The sequence below is a fragment of the Phyllostomus discolor genome, chromosome 13 (assembly GCF_004126475.2).
Source record: "Phyllostomus discolor isolate MPI-MPIP mPhyDis1 chromosome 13, mPhyDis1.pri.v3, whole genome shotgun sequence".
NCBI lineage: Eukaryota > Metazoa > Chordata > Mammalia > Chiroptera > Phyllostomidae > Phyllostomus > Phyllostomus discolor.
This window is the reverse complement of record NC_040915.2, coordinates 56,559,479-56,579,950: the sequence shown is the minus strand read 5'-3', so window position 1 is coordinate 56,579,950 and position 20,472 is coordinate 56,559,479. Positions and strand designations below refer to the sequence as shown.

The following is a 20,472-nucleotide window of genomic DNA, read 5'->3' as shown; positions in this document are numbered from 1 at the left end:
GTATTTTCCCTGGATTACCTTTTCCTTTTATCTCAGCCTACATGATTCTGTTCTCCTTGGGCAAGGTCCAGCAAAAACGCCACCTTCCCCAGGATGTCCTTCATGAGCACTGTAACTTCCATCTTCTTGGAAATCTTAAAGCTCTGACCTCTTCACTGAGCTTGCACCTTTAGGTTTGTTGATTTGTTTTGTTGGATAATTCTTCTCTTTGCACATTACATTCCTAATAAAATTTGGTTTTCCAGTGAAGCTGATGGTATTTGCCAACATTTATCGTTAGAGAAACGTAGTTCCTCTGGAGAGCTGTGCATAGCACATACATATAATATTGATTTGTTTCTTGCCTACTTCAGAAAAAATTCTTAAAATGGAATAAGTTCTGTTAATTTAGTTAATAGTGTTGTACCAGTGGTAACTTCCTGTGTTTTTTTAAGAAAGGCTTTGTTTGTTTGGTTGGTTTTAGAGAATAGGGAAAGGAAGGGAAGAAACATCAATGAGTTTGAACTGGTAACCAAGGCCCCTGCCCTGACTTGGAATCAACTAGCGACCCTTCGCTTTGCAGGAGGACGCTCAACCAACTGAGCCACACCAATCAGGGACCCAGTAAAACATTTTTAAAGAGTAGCAGTGAAATAATGATTTAAAGAGGATGATCAGAAATAATCTATAAGGAGAAAGTTAGCAGTACCAGAGTCAGGAGTGAGGTGGCAATAGGAATTGAGGTCCTGACAGACCCCATCAAAGGGGAAATGGGACATTATGAAGTTCTCCTTAGACAAAAGTTCCTTGGAGGGTCCGATATTAGCTCCTACAACGTGGAATTCCCAAAGGTCTGCGCTTCAAGGCAGTGAGTCCTAGACTAGACTTGCAGCTCTAGTTTTGACCCTTTCACTCATAAGGTAAGTGGTCTTGAGAAAACCCTGACCCTCTTAGAGACTCAGTTTTTCCGTCTGGGAAACGGAAGAGATGGACCCCAAAGTCTTCACGACCTTTTCCACCCACGTTAATTACTTAGCGGCTAGCTGGTTAATTTTTCTAAACACTCTACGGGACGTAGTGGCGAGGCAGAGTCGCGGCTTAAGGGGTTAATCCCAGATGGCCCCGCCCTCATGGCCCCGCCCTCTCTTAGCCCCGCCCCGCGGGCACCACCGCCCTCCCGGGTTGCACCTTTGACCCCGCCCCCAGGCCGTGCGTCCACCGGAAGTGCCCACGCGCAGGCAGCTCACTTCCGCCTGGCAGGTGACAGCCGCGGGTCTCCGAGCTAGCCGGCGGCACTGTCGCACCGGGAGAGCCGGAGGACGAGGCGGACATTTTGCTGCCCAGCCGAGCCGCGCCGTGGCCCCAGAAGCCGTTCGGACCGACGGGTGAGGAAGCAGGGAGTCCGGCGAGGCAGGAGAAGACGAGGGGCAGGGAGTGGGGGGTCTGAGATGAGGGGTTTGCAGGGTCAAAGGTCATGGAGAGGACGGGGCGCGAGAGGGCGGAGAGTGGTTTCCCAGACCCCAAAGAGGCAGCTGGACTGCAGGTTCATTCATTCACGCGCCCCAGCACCCGCAGTCCTGCAGCCCCTCCTGCGGCGCCCTCCGGGACAGACTCCTAGACTTAGGCCCCGAGGAGCTTGCGCTTGGCCAAAGGGGAGACTCCTCTTTGCGTCCTGGTTTTCCCCTTCATACGCACCCCTGTGGACATCCTGAGGCCTCCTGGTGGTTCAGGACCTTATCTCTTTGCCAAGGTTGGAAAAGAATTTTTTAAAAATTCAAGAAACAGCCACCCGCTCCGAGGTAGACTTGGATTCGGTCTGTCTCTGTGTGCCTCAGGACCAAGTTAACTGGGGACACCTGTAATAATGCTGAAACTACTGATGACAATGCTCGGTCCTGGTTATCCAGCCCCTACTGTGTACCAGGTACAGTGCTAAACACTTTACTTACAAGGCTGCACTGAAACTTCACCACAACCCTGTGAGGTAGCTCCTGCTGTTATCCCCGTCTTATCAGTGAATAAAATGAGGCACAGAGAGGTTAAATCACACGTGTAAGGGCAATCCTGTAGTATAGACAGAGCTAGGGTTCCTACCCCAGCGTTCGGGGACCTGCAGAGTGCGGAGACAAGAGAGAAGCTGGAGTAAGTTTGGGGTGTTGTGCTATTTCATGTCTTTAGCTGCCGTTATGTTTATTTGCATCTAGGCAAAGATGTAGCGTATTGCTTCTCATCTAATCTTCTCAAGGGGCATTTGATTCACTTTCATTAGGATGAAACAATTTTGCAGGCTATTCCTGTAAGTGATTACCTTTCAGGGCAGAGGGGAAGTTTTTCCTGACTATTGGGAAGTGTGAGACACACAACAGGCTGTCCATGAAACTAATTTAAGGATATTCAGAACCTTTCTTGAGACTGGTTACGCGGCATTCCTTTTGGAATGTAGAGGAAGCACATGACCCCTGGGGATCCTTTGGCCCTAGTTCTGGAAGAGCATTCACAATGGAAGGGTCTGCGTCTCTCTGAGAAAAGTGCAGGCCCTGTGACTTCTTGGCTGGGAGAGCAGTCTTGCCTGGGAGATGGTGAGGTGGTTTGCTGGCCCAGAAGTAGACTCTGCGAGCCTGAACCTTATTCCCATGCAGGCATTCGCTTGCTCCAGTTCTACCTCAGTTTCCCTGACAGCAGCACGAGAAAGACCTGTTTCCTGCCCCTTCCTGAGGGTTACGAGATTTAACAAACCCATGAAGGTTTCCGCATGCTTCGGAAGAAAGCTGTGATATAAGTATTAATGTAGTACCTTTTTTTTAACTCTGTGATCTGTTCTGCTAGTTCCACTGAATTCACAGAAACTTAATGTCACCTTTAAAAAATTTTTTTTATTGACTGATTGATTTTAAACAGAGAAGAAAGGAGAAAGAGAGAGAAACATCAGCCCGCTATTCCCCTCATTCATGCATTCACTGGTTGATTCTTTTATGTGCCCTGACCAGAGATTGAACCCCCAACTTTTGCATATCGGGATGACGCTCTAACTAACTGAGCTACCCTGCCAGGGGTGAATATTGTCACCTTAGCCCCATCCTTGCAAGAGAGGACTTGAGGTGAAGTGACTTGTCACAGATGGTAGGAACATGAGCAGAGATCAGAGCATCTGACTGCCTGTCCTGAGTTGAGCCCAGTGGGCTCCTCTGGCCTCTTAAAAACTGTCATAAAGAGCAACTTTACTAGTTCTCAAAGAATCAGATCCCTTAGAGGTTTCGTAGAGATTATCTGTTGAGTGTGGGCTGAGCAGAGGCTTCATCGTGAGGGGCTCGAAGGGCTCAGGGGTGCAGTGGAAAAAGCATTCCTGACTCCCTGTCAGTCAGCCCTGGGTCTCAACTCCAGCTCAGCAGCTTCCTGGACCACTTATTTAGGCTGGGCCCCCTTCACCTTAGCCCTAAAGTGATACTGGTCACCACCCTTCTTCCCTGCCCCCAGCACTGGCGTGCGCCAGGGGTCAGAGGGGGCAGTGTGTGCAGGGCCTGTTGTAGTGGTGGGTGCCTTCGCCCTAGGCAGTTGGTGCCAGCAGGGAACCTATGTCTGAGGAAAGCTGTCACCCCTGGTTTGAGGGGTGTCATTTCCTTCTGCAAACAGACCTCTATATACACATGACTTCTCCCACCCTTCTCGTTTCACTTCCTAAAAGTGTTTCAGAGCAAGCTCAGTTTGTTGGTCCAGCTGGCTTTGGGCGTGGACTTTCATTTTTTTCTAGTTGTCTTCTGAAACCGTTGGATGTCTTGACCGCTCACTTAGTGGAAAACGCCCTGCCTGGCACCAGAGAGGGCAATCCAGGCAGAGGATCCGCAAGCGCGGAGGCAGCGAAGAGCTTGGCAGTTAGAGGAACAGAGAATGAGGCCTGTGGGCCTGGAAGGCTACAGGCAAGGGCAGGGCCTGACCGTGCTCACATCACACCCCATGTCAGAGACCCCTCCGCAGACCTCCCGCAGCACTTGGGACCCCACCCCCCGGAGCTCTGGCCACTCCGAGCTGATGCCGTGGCAGCCACAGGTGGTAGTCCGGCCTCACGGAAGGAAGTGGCCAAGCAGTTCTCCCGCTGGAAATGTCGCTACCTCATAATCTACACTTTGCCCTCTCTTTTCTCTCTTATCACTTATTTACTTATCTTACGTTTATTGGCTGTATAATGGGCTACGGGGTCTGGCATTTTCAATTTCGATTTTGTCAAAACGGCTTGACAGCCAGCGCAGGGGTAGCTCTGACCCTGGCAGACACTGTGGATGGAACATTGGGAAGCTGCTTTCCAGGTTGGTTTACAAAGCATGAAATGTCTCCCTCGGGGGGGTTGTGCACTAGTCATGCAAATATTTACTGAGTGCCTGCTATTTGCCAGGTACCAGTCTAGGAACTAGGAATGCAGTAGTAAACAAAATGGACAAAAATCCTTGTCCTCATGGAATTTATATTATGGAAGGAGAAAAAAATAGACAATGTAAGTACATTTTATAGTATTTGGTGATACATACTTTGAAAAAAAAGCAAAAGGAGGATAGGAAAGTGGAGTGGATTGCCTGGGAATGTGTACAATTTTATTTTTTTATTATATTTTATTGATTATGCTGTTATAGTTGTCTCAATTTTTCCCCCTTGGTCCCCCTCCACCCAGCACGCCCACTCCTTCAGGCAATCCCCACATCACCGTTCACGTCCATGGGTCATGCATACAAGTTCTCTGGCTGCTCCATTTCCTGTCCTGTGCTTGACATCCCCACGGTGATTCTGTAACTACCTATTTGTACTTCTTAATCCCCTCACCGCTTCACCCATTTCCCTCCCATCCAGGAGTACAAAACACTCTCCATATCCATGACTCTGCCTCTGTTCTTCTATTTCCTTAGTTTGTTTTTTAGATTCAGTTGTTGGGAATGTGTACAGTTTTAAATGAAGTGGTCAGAGAAGGCCTCAGTGAAAAGATGACATTTGAGTGGAGACTTAAAGGAAGTGAGGGACTAAGCCATGAGGCTATATGGAGAGACAGTCTCCCTCCTAATGTGAACCATGCATGCAAAGGCCCTGAGGCAGAAACATGCCTGTTTTGTACAAGGGTCAGCAAAGAGGTCAGTGTGGCTGGAACTGAGGGGGTGATGGGGAGAACAGGGGAGAAGAGTTCAAAGACATAATGACAGGGAGGGGGTGTGTGAGAGAGACAGAAGGGGGTATACATCTCGTACAGGGCCTTACGAGCGGGGAGGCCATGTTAAGGACTTTGGCTTTTATTCTGAGTGAGATGGGGAGGATTTTGAGCAGAGGGGTGCCACTGTCTGACTCAGACTATAGCAGGGTCGTCCCGTCTGTCGCTGAGGTGGGTTGTAGGGGGCAGTGCACAAGCAGCTTCGAGCAGTGCCAAGGGAAGCTCATAGTCACCTGTGGCCTGGTGGTAGTGAGGGAGCTGGCGAGAAGCTGCCTCCTGGATTCTGGACTCATTCTGAAAGCAGACCCCACAGGATTTGCTGATAGATTACATATGGGCTGTGAAAGAGAGAGAGAGTGTGTTGTCAGGGGCAACTGAGGTTTTTGGCCTAAGAACCTGTTGAAGATGATGTTGACAGTAACTAGGTAGTGAAGACTGCAGGATGAGCCATTTGGGGGTAGGGAGGAAGCGGGAGGTCAGTTTCTATCATGTGAAGTTTGAGCTGCCTGTCAGCCATGTAGCCATTCAGGTTCAGGTATTAATTAGGCAGTTTGGCTATAGGAGCTGCTAGCTCAGGGAGAAGGTTGGGCCTGGGGATGTAAAGCTGTGGATTGTCAGCATGTAGAAGATACGTATGGCCCTGCCACTGGCTGAGATCACCAGAGAGGTGGTGTGGATGGAGAAGGGAAGAGGTACCAGGCCAGAGCCCTGGGTTACTCCACAGCTGAAGGAGAGAGAGGGGGCAGGAATCAACAGAGGGAACTGAGGAGGAGCGACACTGGGGTAGGAGGTGAAGCAGAGAGCGTGGAATCCCGGGGTCCGAGAGCAGAAAGTTTATCAAGGTGCGGGGAGGAATCTGCCGTGTCAAATGCCAGTCACTGTGAGACTTATTAAACAGGATCACTGCATCTTCTGCTGGCAGGATCTAACAAACTCTGGCACCAAAGACCGTCTTTGAATCTCATCCTTCCTTGCCTTCAGCCAAGTAGGGGGTCTCACAGACGCCTGAACACGCATGCTTGTTTTGGCCTTGGATAAGTCACTCCTCTCTCTCTCTCTAATTCCTCCTTCTTAAATGGATTACCTCTTAAAGGAATTGAAGGAGCTATAAATCGCTTAGCACAGAGCCTGCACCCCAGCCAGTGTCGCTGGTGGTTTAGTTTTTCTCCATTCACTCCCTGTTAGACTGGCATCTTGTGGGTATTCTCCACGTCAGCCCCTCTTTCCAAATCTGACCATCTTTTCATATTAGGCCCTTGCCTAAGCCCTTCATCTAAGAGGGCTTCTGTTGATGCTCCACCAGTTTCAGACATGTCCTCCTCCGAGCATTGGTGACAGTTACCAGGGAGGCATGAACACTATGCTCTTCACCTGCATTCTTTTACCTGGCCTCTGGACCTCAGAACCAGGGTGAAAGGACTGCTCTTTGTCTGCTGTGTGCATGCGCCTGAGTGGAGCACAGCCCCCGTCTCAGAGCTGATGGTGCTCCCTACACACCGCTACACATGCTGCACGGATGGCTGTGGACCCTGGCAGGCCTTCGGAAAGTGTCCCTGTGTATAGGTGGGAGAACGGAGGTGTTCAGCTCTGTTCTGTAGTCTTTGGCCTCCTTGTCTGGATTAGGTTTTTTTTTCCTCAGAAGCCCTGATTACTTTTTTATTCAAGTTCACAGGAACTTTTCTTTTTTTTTTCCTTTTTTTCCCCCTTCAAATTATAAGAGAGAGTTTATTTAGAAAGCTACAGAAGTAGTAGAAGTGAGCCAGCTGGGCTGCGTGGGCTCAGGAAACAGGTTACGGAGGCAAAAGAAGGGTCCTCAGAGCTTAGGAGAGAGAAAGGTAAAGGGAACGCCCCTGGGGACAAGAAGAGGGGACGGAAAAGGCGTGGCCATGCTCTGGGGAGGGAGAGAACTGACTTTTCTTGTTCTTGACGGCAGATCTTTCCACACATGACTGCTTGTAGATCGTTGGGAACTGGCACCTGATTCTAAAGCTGGGTTCTAGAGACTCAGTGCTGATACAGAACGTTTACATGTGGCATTTGCCTGCCTCCAGTTTCTTTTGCGTTTGAGGCTTTGATTGCCAGCGGGTCTCAGGAGATTGATTTTGACCAGTCAGTTTCCATTCAAATCCCAGGAGGCCCATGCCTTGGCAAGCTCATCCAGACAGACTTTCTCTAGGCACGTTACCAAACTTGACGTTTCTGCCGGCCAAACTGGACGGACTGGTCCTAAAATAACCTGTCATTCAACATTTAAGGGACTCTGCAGGGATGTGTGGCAACATATTTTGCATACCTTATAGCCTGGAGTGTCTGTGTTTCTGCCAGGGCTTCCTTCGGAGAGGAGGAACGGGACATGTGGACCTCATGATGGGGCAAGGGTAGAGAGTGTTGGCACTACCATTTTCCAGCTTTGTGACTCCAGAGAGATGCCATGACCTCGCTGGGCCTCAGCTGCCTCCTCTGTAAACTTGTGATTTTATCGATACTCTTCACATAGCGTCCAGCCCATAATACTCACCCGTTTGCCATTACTACCACCACTGCCACCTTCATTCTGAGTTTTATGCCAAGCCTGAAGAAGAGCAGCTTATTTTCTCATAGTTATTGAGCCAACTTGAAAGAGCCTGTCTGTCTGCGTTTGGTGACTACATTGCCTCAGAGAATAAGTCTCAAATCTGGTTTCTCTACAGCTGACTCACCTTTTCACTTTCAAGTTGGCCTTAACCTGTTTTCCTGTCTGTAAAGTGACTGTGTGTACTTGCCCGTGAGGACCTTTTTCTGTTTAAAAGGAAACTATTGGACCAGTGGAGAGTGGTAAATAGAATCATCTCTCTTGAAATCTCAGCTTCATAGGGGCCAGGGCAGAATCCAGAGCATGACACGGAACAGGGAAGCATTTGTGGAGTAGATCGACCTCGACACCTGAGACAGACCTGAGATGGCAGAGCATGTGGCATAGTCTAAGTTTGCCTTTTCTGTTCCACGTGAAGACACAGTGGCCCTGCCCGAGCCCATTTTATTCTCTCTCCCCAGTTAGTCCTGACTGTCTTTGAGCTAACAGGTGCCTTGGAACAGGTTTCTGAATAGGTATTCGTCAGGCAAGGGTTGAACCGTGACAGTTGTCAACACTGAGGCTGGCAGCCACCAACGCAGACTTTCAGGGATCTGTTTTCCTTGCCTGAACATCCTTGAGGTCAAAGATGGGTCTTGGCAGCTGGATCAGACCTTGCCAAATATCTCTTTCCCCTTTCCCTTCCCTAACATCCTCTGGCTGATCTCCCAACACCAGTTGTCTCCCTTGTGAATTTGTCGCCCATCCCCTGAGCATGCAGCGTGCCATGCTCCTGCTGCCAGCTTCACGCTTCTCGTCCGATCGCAGAGCGTGGGCCGTCCTGCCATGAATCCCTGCCATGAGACTGGAATAGCCCTTGTCCTGGTCACTGGTTGGCCGTCTGGGGAGTTGCTTGGCTTGTTACTGTTTTCCTTCCTGCTGGAGACCTAGTAAGGTTTGTTGGCCCTGGCTGCCTTCTGAGCTTTTCTCTTCTGTCCTCCTGGAAACCTCTTTTGTCATGCTTCAAACATGGTCATGCTCCGTTTCCGGGAGGAACACTCATCAGTGAGGAAATGGGTTTATCATAGAATGTGAGGTGTGGAAGGAACTTTGTCTGTCAGGGAACAGACTGGTTTTCAAACTCTGTCCCATGGAACCATGGGTTGTCTGAAGGGCCCCCAGTGAGGAAGCAGAGAGTGGAATGAGCCAGGCTGGCAGTTTAAAATCGAGGAGGGGCTCGATAAGCCATTAGTCCTGTTGAATTCTCTTGTTTGATAGTAAAAGTAAGGCCCCAGATGGAGGGACTTGCCCAGGATCACACAGCCCTTGGTGGCAAAGCCAGGTTTCCTGGCAGCCGTGTTGGCACTGGGCCAGCCTCGCCATGCTTGTTGCAAGTCACCTGCAAAACCTTACGTTCCTGGTCTGCCCAGTCATCGCTGTCTGGCACTCCTCAGGGAGTCCTCTTGTCTCGATCTGTTATGGGCCCTTGGTTTTACAGCTTCTCCGAGAACCTGTGTTTTCATTCATTTTGTCAGCAAACATTTGGTGAGCTCCTGGAATGTGCCAGGCGTAGTGCCAGTCCCTGGGTTGACAGCATTTGACAGGACAGACGTCGAGTTAGAGTCCCGGGGAGGGAGGGCTATGGAGAAGTCCACACCGGTTGAGTCAAGTGTCGGAGAGGAGGCCTCTGCCCTCTGGGTCCAGAGGGGGCTGCTCTGGTGCAGCAGTGTTTGAGCTGAGACCGGAGGGTGAGCACAGGGAGCAGCGTTGTAGATGGACGCACCGTTGTTTTCTAAACTGTGTTATACTTAGGAGAGCTGATCCAAGCGCAGGATAGAAAATTCCCAAGATAGAAAAAAGTGAATGATGCATGGTCAGACTCTCCCCCATCCCTTGGTGATCCAGCTTCCTTTCTGGAGGAAACCACTGTTAACTTTTTTGTTGTTGTTGTTTAGCCTTTTAAGGAAGTCGATGCATTTGCAAACACAGTATTTATGTTTTATTAATATTCATAATTTTCTTTTCTAATAGAAATGGTAGTATAGTACATATACTTTTACATCTTGCTTTTTTTCACTTAATATCTGGGAGAGTGTTGTGTACAACCACATGTAGAACTGCCTCATTCTTATTCTTGGTTGCATAGTATCCCGTATGTCTATAGGCTGTGCCATAATTTTTAAACCCGGCCTCTGTGGAAGGATGTTTAAGGTATTCACAATATTTTGCTATTACAGAGGGTGCTACACAAATAACTATCTGCATAATTTTGTACCTATAGAATAAATTGCTAGAAGCAGAATTGCTGGATCAGAGGCTTTGCAATGTTGATAGCTGTTGCCAAATTGCTGTAGGGTTTGTGGCAATTTAGACTCTCACCAGCATCATATGAAGGCTTCTATTTCCTCACATCATCACCAACATGCAGTATAATCAGACTTCTGGGTCTTTACCCTTCCAGTAGCAGAATGATGGTATTTCATTATAGTTTCCATGTCCATTTCTCTTACTATAAGTAAGCGTAATTGTACTTCATTTCTATGAAAAAGCCACATTCTTTACCATTCTTCTGTTTGTAGTCATTTTATGTATATTAAGGAAAACAGGCTTTTGCCTGTAATGTGATGCAATTTTTTTTGTTTATTATGTCTTTTTTTTATTATGTTTTTGTCCATGTAGGAAAGCTTGATTTTTTATATAATTGAATTAATAGATCTTTTAAGACTTCTTGATTTTATGTCATACTCAGAAAGCCTTTATTTCCTCTGGGCTTTACAATGTTTTATTTTTCTTCTCCAGCATTGTTTTTTTTTTTTTTTAATTAAAAAACAATTAATGTCTGGCCCTGGCTGGTGTGGCTCAGTGGATTGAGTGCTGGACCGTGACCTAAAGGTCGCTGGTTCAATTCCTAGTCAGGACATATGCCTGGGTTGCAGGCCAGGTCTCCAGTTGGGAGCGTATGAGAGGCATCCAACCAGTGTCTCTCTCACATCAATGTTTCTCTCCTTCTCTTTCTCCTTCCCTTCCTCTCTAAAAATGAATAAATAAAATCGCTAAAAAATTAATGTCTGTATCATTTACATTACATGAAATGCTCATCTCTTTTGAGAATACATTTTGGTCAGTCTCTGCATCCAGATACACACAGTTTCTGTCACCCCTAGAGTTTGTTTTTTTTTTCAAATTAATTAATTAATTTACCTTTAATCCTCGCCTGAGGACATTTTTTCATTACTTTTTTTTATAGAGAGAGGAAGGGAGAAAGAAAAGGAGAGAGAGAAACATTGATATGAGAAAGAAGCCTCAATTGGTTGCCTTCCATACATGCCTAGGTATGTGCTCTAACCAGGAATCGAACCTGTGACTTTTCAGTCAGGGGACGACACTCCCACTAACTGAGCCACACTGGCCAGGGCACCACTAGAATCCTGCAGGGCCCTCTTCAAGTCAGTCCTTTCCACCTAGAAGCATCCACTGATCCGACTTCTATCACCATAGGTTAGTTTTGCCTCTACTTCATATTTGAGAATTTCATGTAAATGGAACCCCACAATATTTACAATGTTTGTGCCTAGATTCTTTCTGTTCGTATGCCTTCAGTCTCACAGTGCCCCATCAGAAGACATGTGTGATATCAGTAGAGCAGCAGGTGGTGATGTCTGTACTTTCAAGAGGGGAAGTTGGATTGTGGAGAAGTCAACTGTAACTTAAGTTCAGTACTCTCTTTTAAAAAGTATTAATTGTTATTATTAGCAATTTTGAGACCTGGAGAAAAGTTGAAATATATTTAGTACTCACTTTCTTAATGCATTTTTTTATAGATGTAAATTTATTTCATTAGCTTCAAACACAGAAAGGTATTCTTTATCTCTGGTTTATAAAATTACATTTAGATATGCCAATCCTTCCTTTTTTATGAAACTTAACCCTAACTCCAGTGGCTAAAATCCAAAAACAATCCAAAGTCTTTAACTGGGAATGTTTTCGTGAGCTTCTCCCCCCCTCCCCTTCTCTTCCTAGCACCTCATTTTTCACACTCTTAGGCTGCGTTCCATGGGTCTGTGGCTGCCATGTCAGTGATTCTCACCAAGGACTTCGTTTATAACTCAGAAAACATAAAACTACTCTATTTCAGATTTATTTCTCACTTCCTGTTTTTTTAAACCTAGTGGCAGGAGGAAGCAGGCATGTCAAATGATTGTTTTTAAAAAGTGAGATGAACAGGAACCGGTCCGTGATTGTGGCATCAAAGCGGCCTTCCAAGGACGGGTGTGGGGAGGCAGACCTCAGGCGAGGGCTGCGGCAGTGGCTCCTGAAAGGCAGAACCGGGCCTTCCAGGTGCGCTCCTCTTTTAATTTGGACTGCGCCATCTCCCGCGCCAGTCCTTGGCCAGTGCGTGCGGCAGTGAGGGGTGTTCTGGCCCAGAATGCTGTCTTCTTAGTGAAAGTGATTCATTACACTGGCCAGAGCAGTTTCCGAACCAAAAATTCCTTCCAGTTTAGTTTTTTGAGTGCACCCTGCCAGTTTCAAAGATGGGATCCAAACCCTAAGCTTTTTCTTGCCCCAGTGGTCTGCCTACTTTCAACTGTGGCCAAGTACCCAATCGCATTCATCCAGGAATGAGGTCTTAGCCCCTTTGGCTTCCATGGGTAGGGGTGTGCCATACGGCGACAGCGGAGCAATGCCGGCACAGTCTTTTCTGTGGCATCTCCAAGTCTGAGCTCCTTTAGGACTGAATTGTAGGGGTTTTTTCCATCCCTGCAAAGAGAATGAAATTCCCTCTTGCACTGACATCCAGGAGGCAACTGCAGTGACAGGACACAGGAGACCGTCACCCTCGGTAGATCGACAGCGGCAGGTGGTCTTTCCTGGTGAGGCGAGTGTTTGAAGCCTGCGTGGAGTGGCTTTGCACACGCGTTTCCCTTCTCCCCACCTCCTCACCCTCCTCTACTTTAATTTCCTGTATATAAGACAAATTCAGAGGGATACAGTTTCTGCATCACCAGTCCCACTGGGCCCTCTGCAGAGGGACATGCGAAATAGATACTGCAGAGAAGAGGCAGCCAGTGCACCGGGTGGCAGTTTAAGCTTGTGAGGACGTAGTTGCTTAGCGCCGGTGAGAGGAAGGGTGTCATCAAAAGCTCAGCACTGAAGGGCACCAGCACCTGTGCTGGTTTGACTTGACAGACTGCAATTCTTTTGCTTTTTTTTAAGCCCCCAATTGCTCCCCCTTTTCTCCACCTGGGTGGTGACCTGCAACATAGATTGGGCAGTAGCAGGTTATGCTCTGGGAACTTAGTGCCCGCGGTATTGTGCCGTGCCTGCAGACCAGGGAAGGCCCCTACAGCCTCTTCTGCCGAAGAAGGGAGAATTTCTGGGCAATGCTGACGTAGGCATCTGAGGTAGTTTTTGCATTGTTCACTTTGATTTCCTTCTAGATTTAATGTTTGGAGGGGTTCGTATGTTACTTTCTGTGATTTATTTTTTGCCTGTGGTTTTTAGCCCCATTTGCCTTGGTTCCTCTTCTTGGACTAAAGTGAACCCTGAGAAACGGGGTATGCTGCTGTTTTGGATGCCTCTGCCGCTTCTGCCCGCAAGTCTGGGGCTTTTCAAACCGTGCAGCCCTTTATCTCATGGTAGATGGTTTCACTGTCTGAGAGGTATTTCACATGGTAGAGGTATTTCACTATCTTGTTTACCTGCTCATTCTCAGAGCTCCGGACAGGATCTCTAGGTTGATGAGGTTTCTCTGGGAAAATGACTTTATGGGTGCTCAAAAGAAAATTGTTTTTAATGTAAGTAAACTCCTGTAAGAAACAAATGCCAAATAGTTACATAACAGAGCTGTCAGAGGAACAGTCTGAGGCTGTCTGGGGTTCCCAGTGGTCCCTTTCATTCCTTCCAACAACTGCACACTGCACACTGGCCACACGCGGAGCCTGGGCCAGGCCAGAGGGGGAGGACGAGTGCAGCCGGGGACCAGATCAGTGCGTGTCCTCCCTTTGTGGGGCTGCCCACGGCCCCGCCTCTCGCTGCCGGGACTGGCAGTCAGAGTCCCCGCTGCGGACTGGCAGCCTCAGACGCAGCAGTCTCTCCTCTCTTCCGCAGCTGCCATAGAAAAGTGCTGTCATCCTTTTTCAGCCTTGCAGAGCAAAAGGAGAGAGAATTCTGTCTTTTTCTATATATCATGTTGTCGGCCAAGCCTTTATTGCTTTATCTTAATGGGATCCACAGAGGGTGTAAGGCAGCCCCTCGGCAGTACGCACTTGTCTCCCACTGGCCACTGAGACCAGACTCTACGGGCTACGGGCGCTTTGTTCGGGGGGGGGGGGGGGCAGCCCTGTTGCCACCCTGCTGTAAGTATAAGCTCAGCCTGGAAAAGTACAGTCAGGCTGAAAAGGAGCTCCGTTGGCCTCGTTTCCAGAGACTTTGAAGTGATCCTTGACCCCTCACCCCCATCTGACCAGTGACTCTCTCCCCCACATAGTAATGAAAGAAGATGTTAATGGGTTACATATTTGAGCCTCTTCCATGGAGGCAGCAGAAGGGACACAGTGAGTGAGTTTTCTGCACTCAAACATCTGTTTTGTGGGGGAGGTTGTGTGGGGTTTTTACCATGTGAAACCACAGGCGGGACGGGAAGGTTGCATTCGAAAGTCTCGTGGTGTTGTGAACCAAGTCCTTCGCCACTCTCAGGGCTCTGCCCGCCCTCTCACGCCTGGGAAGCAGCATTCCTTCATCGGTAGAGTGAGCGCAGGTGCTAAGCTCAGATGGACCTACTATGGTCTTCCAGTCTAGCCACTTACCAGCCATGTGACCTTGGGGAAGTTTTTTAACATCTCTCAGCCTCAGTTTCCTCATCTGTAAAAATGAGGTTAAAAGCAGTTACCTTTTTGGTGGGATTAAATGAGATAATGTGTGTAAAGCCCCTAGCTTTCATAGGGACTCGGTTAATGAGAGCTTCTTAATAAATGTTAGAACAATCTCAGAAGCCTCTGCCATTTATCCAGGGCACTTGGCTCCTTCCCATGTGGCTTCTTTCATCTGTTGACCAAGAGGAACTAGGGAGGTTAGGTGCCCAGGAAATGTTTGCTGAGTGAAGGACCTGGGTAATTTCTTTGTCCTATTGCCTTAGAACAGCACGCTACACCGTAAGTGTTGCACTAGGAGATATCCCAAGAAATGCCTTGAGAAAACGCCATCCTCACTGGGCAATGCTATAGAGCCTGCAGTGCGTAGATTCTAACCCTCTCTGCAGGCGAATAGTGCACATCAGCGTTAGAGAAACTTGGAAAAGTTGGGGAGAGAATAAATCCCCTTAGCTTTTTAAACATGGCGTATTCAAGCTCATTTGACTTCACAGGGCAGTGATCGTGGTTCTGTGAGGCTGTGGTGAGGCTTTGATGAGTTAGCACAGGCAGAGCACTGAGAACGCTGCTGAGCAGAGTGAGCACCATGGCTGCTGAGCCATGATTGTTAGATGCTTTTGTAATCTGTGGACTCTTGCAGAGTCTTTATCTAGTCCCTTGTTAATGGGCATTTAAGTCAACCTTCCCAACTGCAGGAGAGGACTAGTTTTTGGTCAAAGGTATACAAGTAGCTGAGCTCCCCTGCTAGAACCTCCAAACAAGCTCTCAAAAATATGATAGATCTGCCCTGGCTGATGTGGGTCAGTGGATTGAAACCAAAGGGTCACCAGTTCCATTCCCAGTCAGGGCACATGCCTGGTTGCGGGCCAGGTCCCCAGTAGGGGGCGCGAGAGAGGCAACCACACATTGATGTTTCCCTCTCTTTCTCCCCTCTAAAAATAAATAAATAAATAAATTTTTAATGTGATAGGTCCTTCAGAATTATCCTCCAAAATCTGATCAGCCATTATCTAACCATTCATTTGCCCAGTAAAGAGATAACAAGCTATATTGGGGGGGGGGGGGGGGGGGAAGAGGTTATGGGGGATAAATAATCATGGAAGGAGACTTGACTTGGGTGGTGAGCACACAGTACAATATACAGATGATGTGTTATAGCATTGTACACCTGAAACCTATATAATTTTATTAACCAATGTTACCCCGTAAGTTCCATAAAAAAACAGGAACTGTCTTCCCATACCACATGTGTGTTGGAGCCTTCTCTCCTCTCCCTCCTGTTCCCTGTGACTGACAATGGAATGGAACACAATGGAAAGTCACCCCTCTCTCCTGTCTTGCAGAGTCTGGCCACAGATAAGGGACCAAAATGACGGACTCAAAATATTTCACCACAACCAAGAAAGGTACAGTTTGTTTCACTGTGGGGCCTTGTCCTACTTTTTGCCTGCCCGATCCTTCCGCTTGCTCCCTGCAGGGGTGGGGCATGGTGGTAGGGATGGGAGGCCTGGAATCAAGTGGTGGGAATTACCCAGGGTTCCTTTTAACCCTGTGGACCCAGAAAATTGGACTGCTGATCGTGTAAGAAATTAACCACTTCTTTTAGACTTCAAGAAAGGAAAACCATTAGCTCAAAGTATAGAAAAAAGGCCCTTTTTTGTACCCCACGGCTTAAAATTGTTAAATATGATATTTTTTTTTCCTGGAAGAAAGAAGGCACCCAGTGCTGTCAGCAGCCCCGTAACAGTTTGTGTGTGTCTGGTCCTTATCCTCAGGCACATGTCGTATGTGGTCGAAGTCACAGTTTATATCCTGTTTTTCATTTTGCATTATCATGAACATTTCCCCGCAGTCTGACAACTCAGACTTCCGAGCTTGTCTTACATTGTTGCGTATTGTGGCTGTTTCTGCTTTTTCGGGAAATAGAGGCGATGTAGCAGCTAACAAATACGCTCTGACCCTGTGAGCACCTACTGATCGGCCCTTCCTTCCTCCCTAATTCCTTCCAAGTGATACTGACACAGGCTTGCTGACCAGATGCAAAGAGCTGAGCCAGGACACGAAGGCTGCCGCTCCGCGGGCATTTCATTTATGGGCTCAGCCAGTTTTTATTGAACACCTTCCGTGTGTGTTAGAGGAGACAGACAGACAGACAGACTGCACTGGCTTTGCTTGTGGTTGAGCAGAGAGGACAGTTTACTAAGTAGTGATGACTCTAAAGGACTAGGCCTGCTCTGATAAGGGAAGTGTTGCAGGCTGTGGGAGGGCCCTGGGTGGGCCTAGCTAGATAAAGGGGGTGTGGGGAAGGGGAGTGGAGCTGATCAAGTGCTCTGCCCGCCGTGCACTCTGGGAAAGAGCGCAGTCGGGCACAAGTCACTGGAGAGTGTGATGGCAGGTTGGAAAGGTGCGCAGGGTTCAGTGATGCAGGGCCTGCTGAGCCAGGCTGGAGGGGTAACCTTAGTGCTGAGTGTGTTAGGGTGTCAGTGGTGGGGTGTTTTGTGGGTTTTCTTTTGAGGACAACATCTATAGAGAGATACCCAGATCCAAATTTGACATAGTGATGGTTTTAAGCAAGGGAAGGTCCAAGCCAGATTCTAATAAAAGATCGAAGGGAGTGAAGCTGGGAGGAGGCAGGGAGACCAGTACTGCAGCTCTAACACGAGATGGAGATGGTGGTGCCTGAGCTGGGCGGTGGCAGTGGGGTCGAGGGAATCAGATGCCTCACATGTGGTTGAGGAGGTAGGCCTGGTGACTGAGGAAGGAGACGTTCAGATCTCAAGTTCACCTCATCAGCTTTCTTAGGGCCAAGGTGACTCGGGCCTAGACCCATCAATTGATGGCCAGTTGTACTGTAACTGGACAAAGGTTTCAAGCAAAACAGGGACAGCCCCGCAGCAGGGCCCAGGGTCAAAGTCATCACAGTCTGTTGGATTCCACAGCTTGGAGACAGGGCCCCCCGCCCCCACTCCCAGTCTCTTGGAGGAGAACGGTATGGGTTCCTTCAGCTCTGCAGAGCCATGAATTTGAACTGCAAGGTCTGCAGATTCTTCCTGGCTCTGTTGAGCAATATCCTCAGGGTTGGCCTTGCCCTTGACTGTGCTGTGTGTTTGTTCTTAATTAACCTTGTTTGTAAGTTCTTTGATGAACACCATGTTCAGTCATGATAAAAACTTGCTAAGTTTTTTTTTTCTCACTGCAAATCCATCTACAGCTTCCTTAGCACTTTAGCCCCACGTGATAGTCTGCTTCACTCCCATCCCAAGTAACTCGAGAGGGAAGCCTGGGACTCTTATTTCTTCAAAAGAGATAGCCAAGACAGAGGGTCATGTGGCAAATTAATAGTAAGAGTGGCCACCCGTAATGCAGGCCACTGAGTGCCAGGCACTGAAATGAGTGGTTCACATCTGAGTGTTAAATGAGAGAATTCAGTGCCCCTGTCCAGGCAGAGAGTAGAGACTAGAAAACAGGCCCAGAGAGGCCCAGATGAGTGTATGAGCTTTGGAGCTAGCCGAGCTGGTTTTGAATCTTGGCCCCACCTCTTACTACCTATGTGTCCTTGGGCGAGTTACCCAACTTCTCACAGCCTCTATCTGCTCATTTGTAACATGGGGGATGCAGAGTTGTAAGGATGAAGTGAGGAGAAGTGCGGGAAGAAGTTACTGTGGCCCTTGGCTCAGAGAAAAGCTCAGGAAATGCCGGCGGCTTCAGCTTTGAGAGCCGGAGGCCTATCACTCCCAAGTTTGCCCTTTCAACCTTTTATGAGGGTTAGCGGGGTCCTGACTCCCTCTCCATGGCAGGGCCCCAAACAACCCTACTTCCTCATCTGCTTTTTCCAGCTCATCAGATTCTGAAGAAGATTTTATTGTGTGTTAGACAGAGCCCCTCAGGGGCAGCTGAATTCCCATTTTCAGAGCTGAGCAACCACTTGTGGCTCAGGAAGTGAAACTCTGTGTGAGCAGTTTTCACCGGAGGTTCTAAGAAAACAGGAAAGGCCAAGTGTGGGAATTGGGAAATCCTACCTCTCCCCTCAAACCTCAAGTCCTTAGATTCCATGATAGACTGACTACCTTGAGGGTTTCAGGTAAGGGTGGCTGAGGAGGGCTCTGCTTCCCTCCCTATGTTTTTATCCATCTGACTGAGCAGAACCTGCCTTTATGCTACTTGTCTACCTCGGAACCCTTGTAACTTCCACGTCCTCTCTCAATCCAGTGTGAGCTCTAAGCTCTCATCTTGATAATTCCTAGCAGTTGCTTCTCTCTGCAGCTGCCCTTGGCTGGCGGCATGGAGTGTCTTACCTGCCTCCCTCCCATTCTTTTGGGAGTCGGGGACAGGGAATCACCCTCTGGCAGGAGGGATTGGGTCACTCATGCCTGCCTCCTTTCTCAGGGGAGATCTTCGAGCTCAAGGCGGAGCTTAACAGCGACAAGAAGGAGAAGAAGAAGGAGGCGGTGAAGAAAGTGATTGCGTCCATGACAGTGGGCAAAGATGTCAGGTGTGTAGGAGCAGGCCGCGTGGCAGCCGAGTCCAGTTCAGGTCTCTGCTTTACATCCCTAGGGTCCTGTGCCTTCCCTCATCCAGCTCCCTTCATGAACCTCCTTTCCAAACGGGAGACTTTATCTTTACAGGGGTCACGAGCTCAAATGTTGATGGGGTCAGGCAGTAATGGAGTGAGTGAAGTGGACTAGGTTGAAAAGGCAACAAGCGATGAAGCGGATGTGGCCTGAGCCCTGTCAGGAACTCCAGCCGGGGAGGAGAATGAACGCAGTGTGGCCAGGTCTCCTGGTTTTCCAAAAGAATGCAGAGTTAGAGTTCTCACTTTAAATCTCCCTGCTTCTGATGGCCAGGTGACAGTGAACAAAGAAATGAACACTGCCCACGTAAAACTTGCAGACTGAATTTGTCAAACTTGGTGCCAGTTTGCAGCCTCTGGTTTGAATCTGATTGCCCGAGCAGAGCACGTAGAACTGTTGCCGCAGCTTCGTTGATGCTTTTCTCCTGCCTGGAAGGCCCCTGCCCCCTCTCCGTGCACCCAGTTTGTCTTTCCGGCTCCTGAAATCCATTCAAGGTCTCCCTGTGCCTTTCTCATCAGCCCAGCCCACTGCCCTGCACACAGAGCATCTTCTCCATGTTCCTGTCACCATCACTAATTCTTCACTATTCTCCTCTTATGTGTACTTGTGTTTGCATGCCCACCACACTGTAAAGTCTCCAAGGGCAGGGATTGGATTTTGTAACAACTTAACACTTAACAACTTAAGAGTCTGCAGAACACTATCAGATATTTTCCCAGCAGTTCCTTACAATTCCTATATTCTAGGTAATGATATTCTTACTGCCAAAGAAACCAGATAAAGAAGGAGTACAGTGACTGCTCAATGATCACATGATTAATGGCAGAACTAGGACTCATGCCCAGCCCTTCTGAAATCCAAATCCAGGTGCCTTTCGCCCGTTCCCTCTCCTCTGTGCCCTCGTGGTGCCCAGCCCCGTGCTTCATAGGCCTGGGTGCTGACATGGAGCAGCTGCCCCCTCTGGGTCCCACAGCAGGATCACACTGCCCCGCCCCATTGCCACCCTCAGCAGGCCCCGCCTGACAGCGCCACAGGAGAAACTGTTCTCCTGAGGGACCTGCTGCACTGAAGACACGGTGGCAAAGGGATCAGGCGTCTACTGGAAAACTGGCCTCCTTCCAAATCAGATTCTGTCCAGGACAAAACCACCCTCCTTCAGCTAGAACACCAGTGTCACCTCCACACAGAGGAAGCCTCTTTGTTCTACATCTCAAGTGATCTCGTTGTGCTGGTGTGGCGGGCCCAGAAAAGCAAGTGGGCTCATTAGCTGTTTCCACCTTCCCTTCCCCTCTTTCTTCCTGGTGTGTTGTCTTCCAA

General features: G+C 48.6%; 1 protein-coding gene across 5 annotated transcripts in view; it reads left to right on the top strand.

The window, feature by feature from the left end:
- Positions 1–1,209: 1,209 nt before the first annotated feature.
- The window catches only part of AP1B1 (adaptor related protein complex 1 subunit beta 1), a 46,706-nt gene continuing 27,443 nt past the window's right edge, over positions 1,210–20,472 (top strand). For 4 of the 5 annotated variants that reach the window (XM_036014477.1, XM_028527367.2, XM_036014476.1 and 1 more), the window contains exons 1-3: positions 1,210–1,364; positions 15,928–15,990; positions 18,971–19,076. In XM_036014477.1, the coding sequence (XP_035870370.1) occupies positions 15,954–15,990; positions 18,971–19,076 (143 nt within the window). In that variant the 5' untranslated portion in view covers positions 1,210–1,364; positions 15,928–15,953. Of the gene's footprint in view, positions 1,365–1,562; positions 1,730–15,927; positions 15,991–18,970; positions 19,077–20,472 lie in introns of those variants that run through there. The other variant, XM_036014475.1, reaches the window with a different exon arrangement.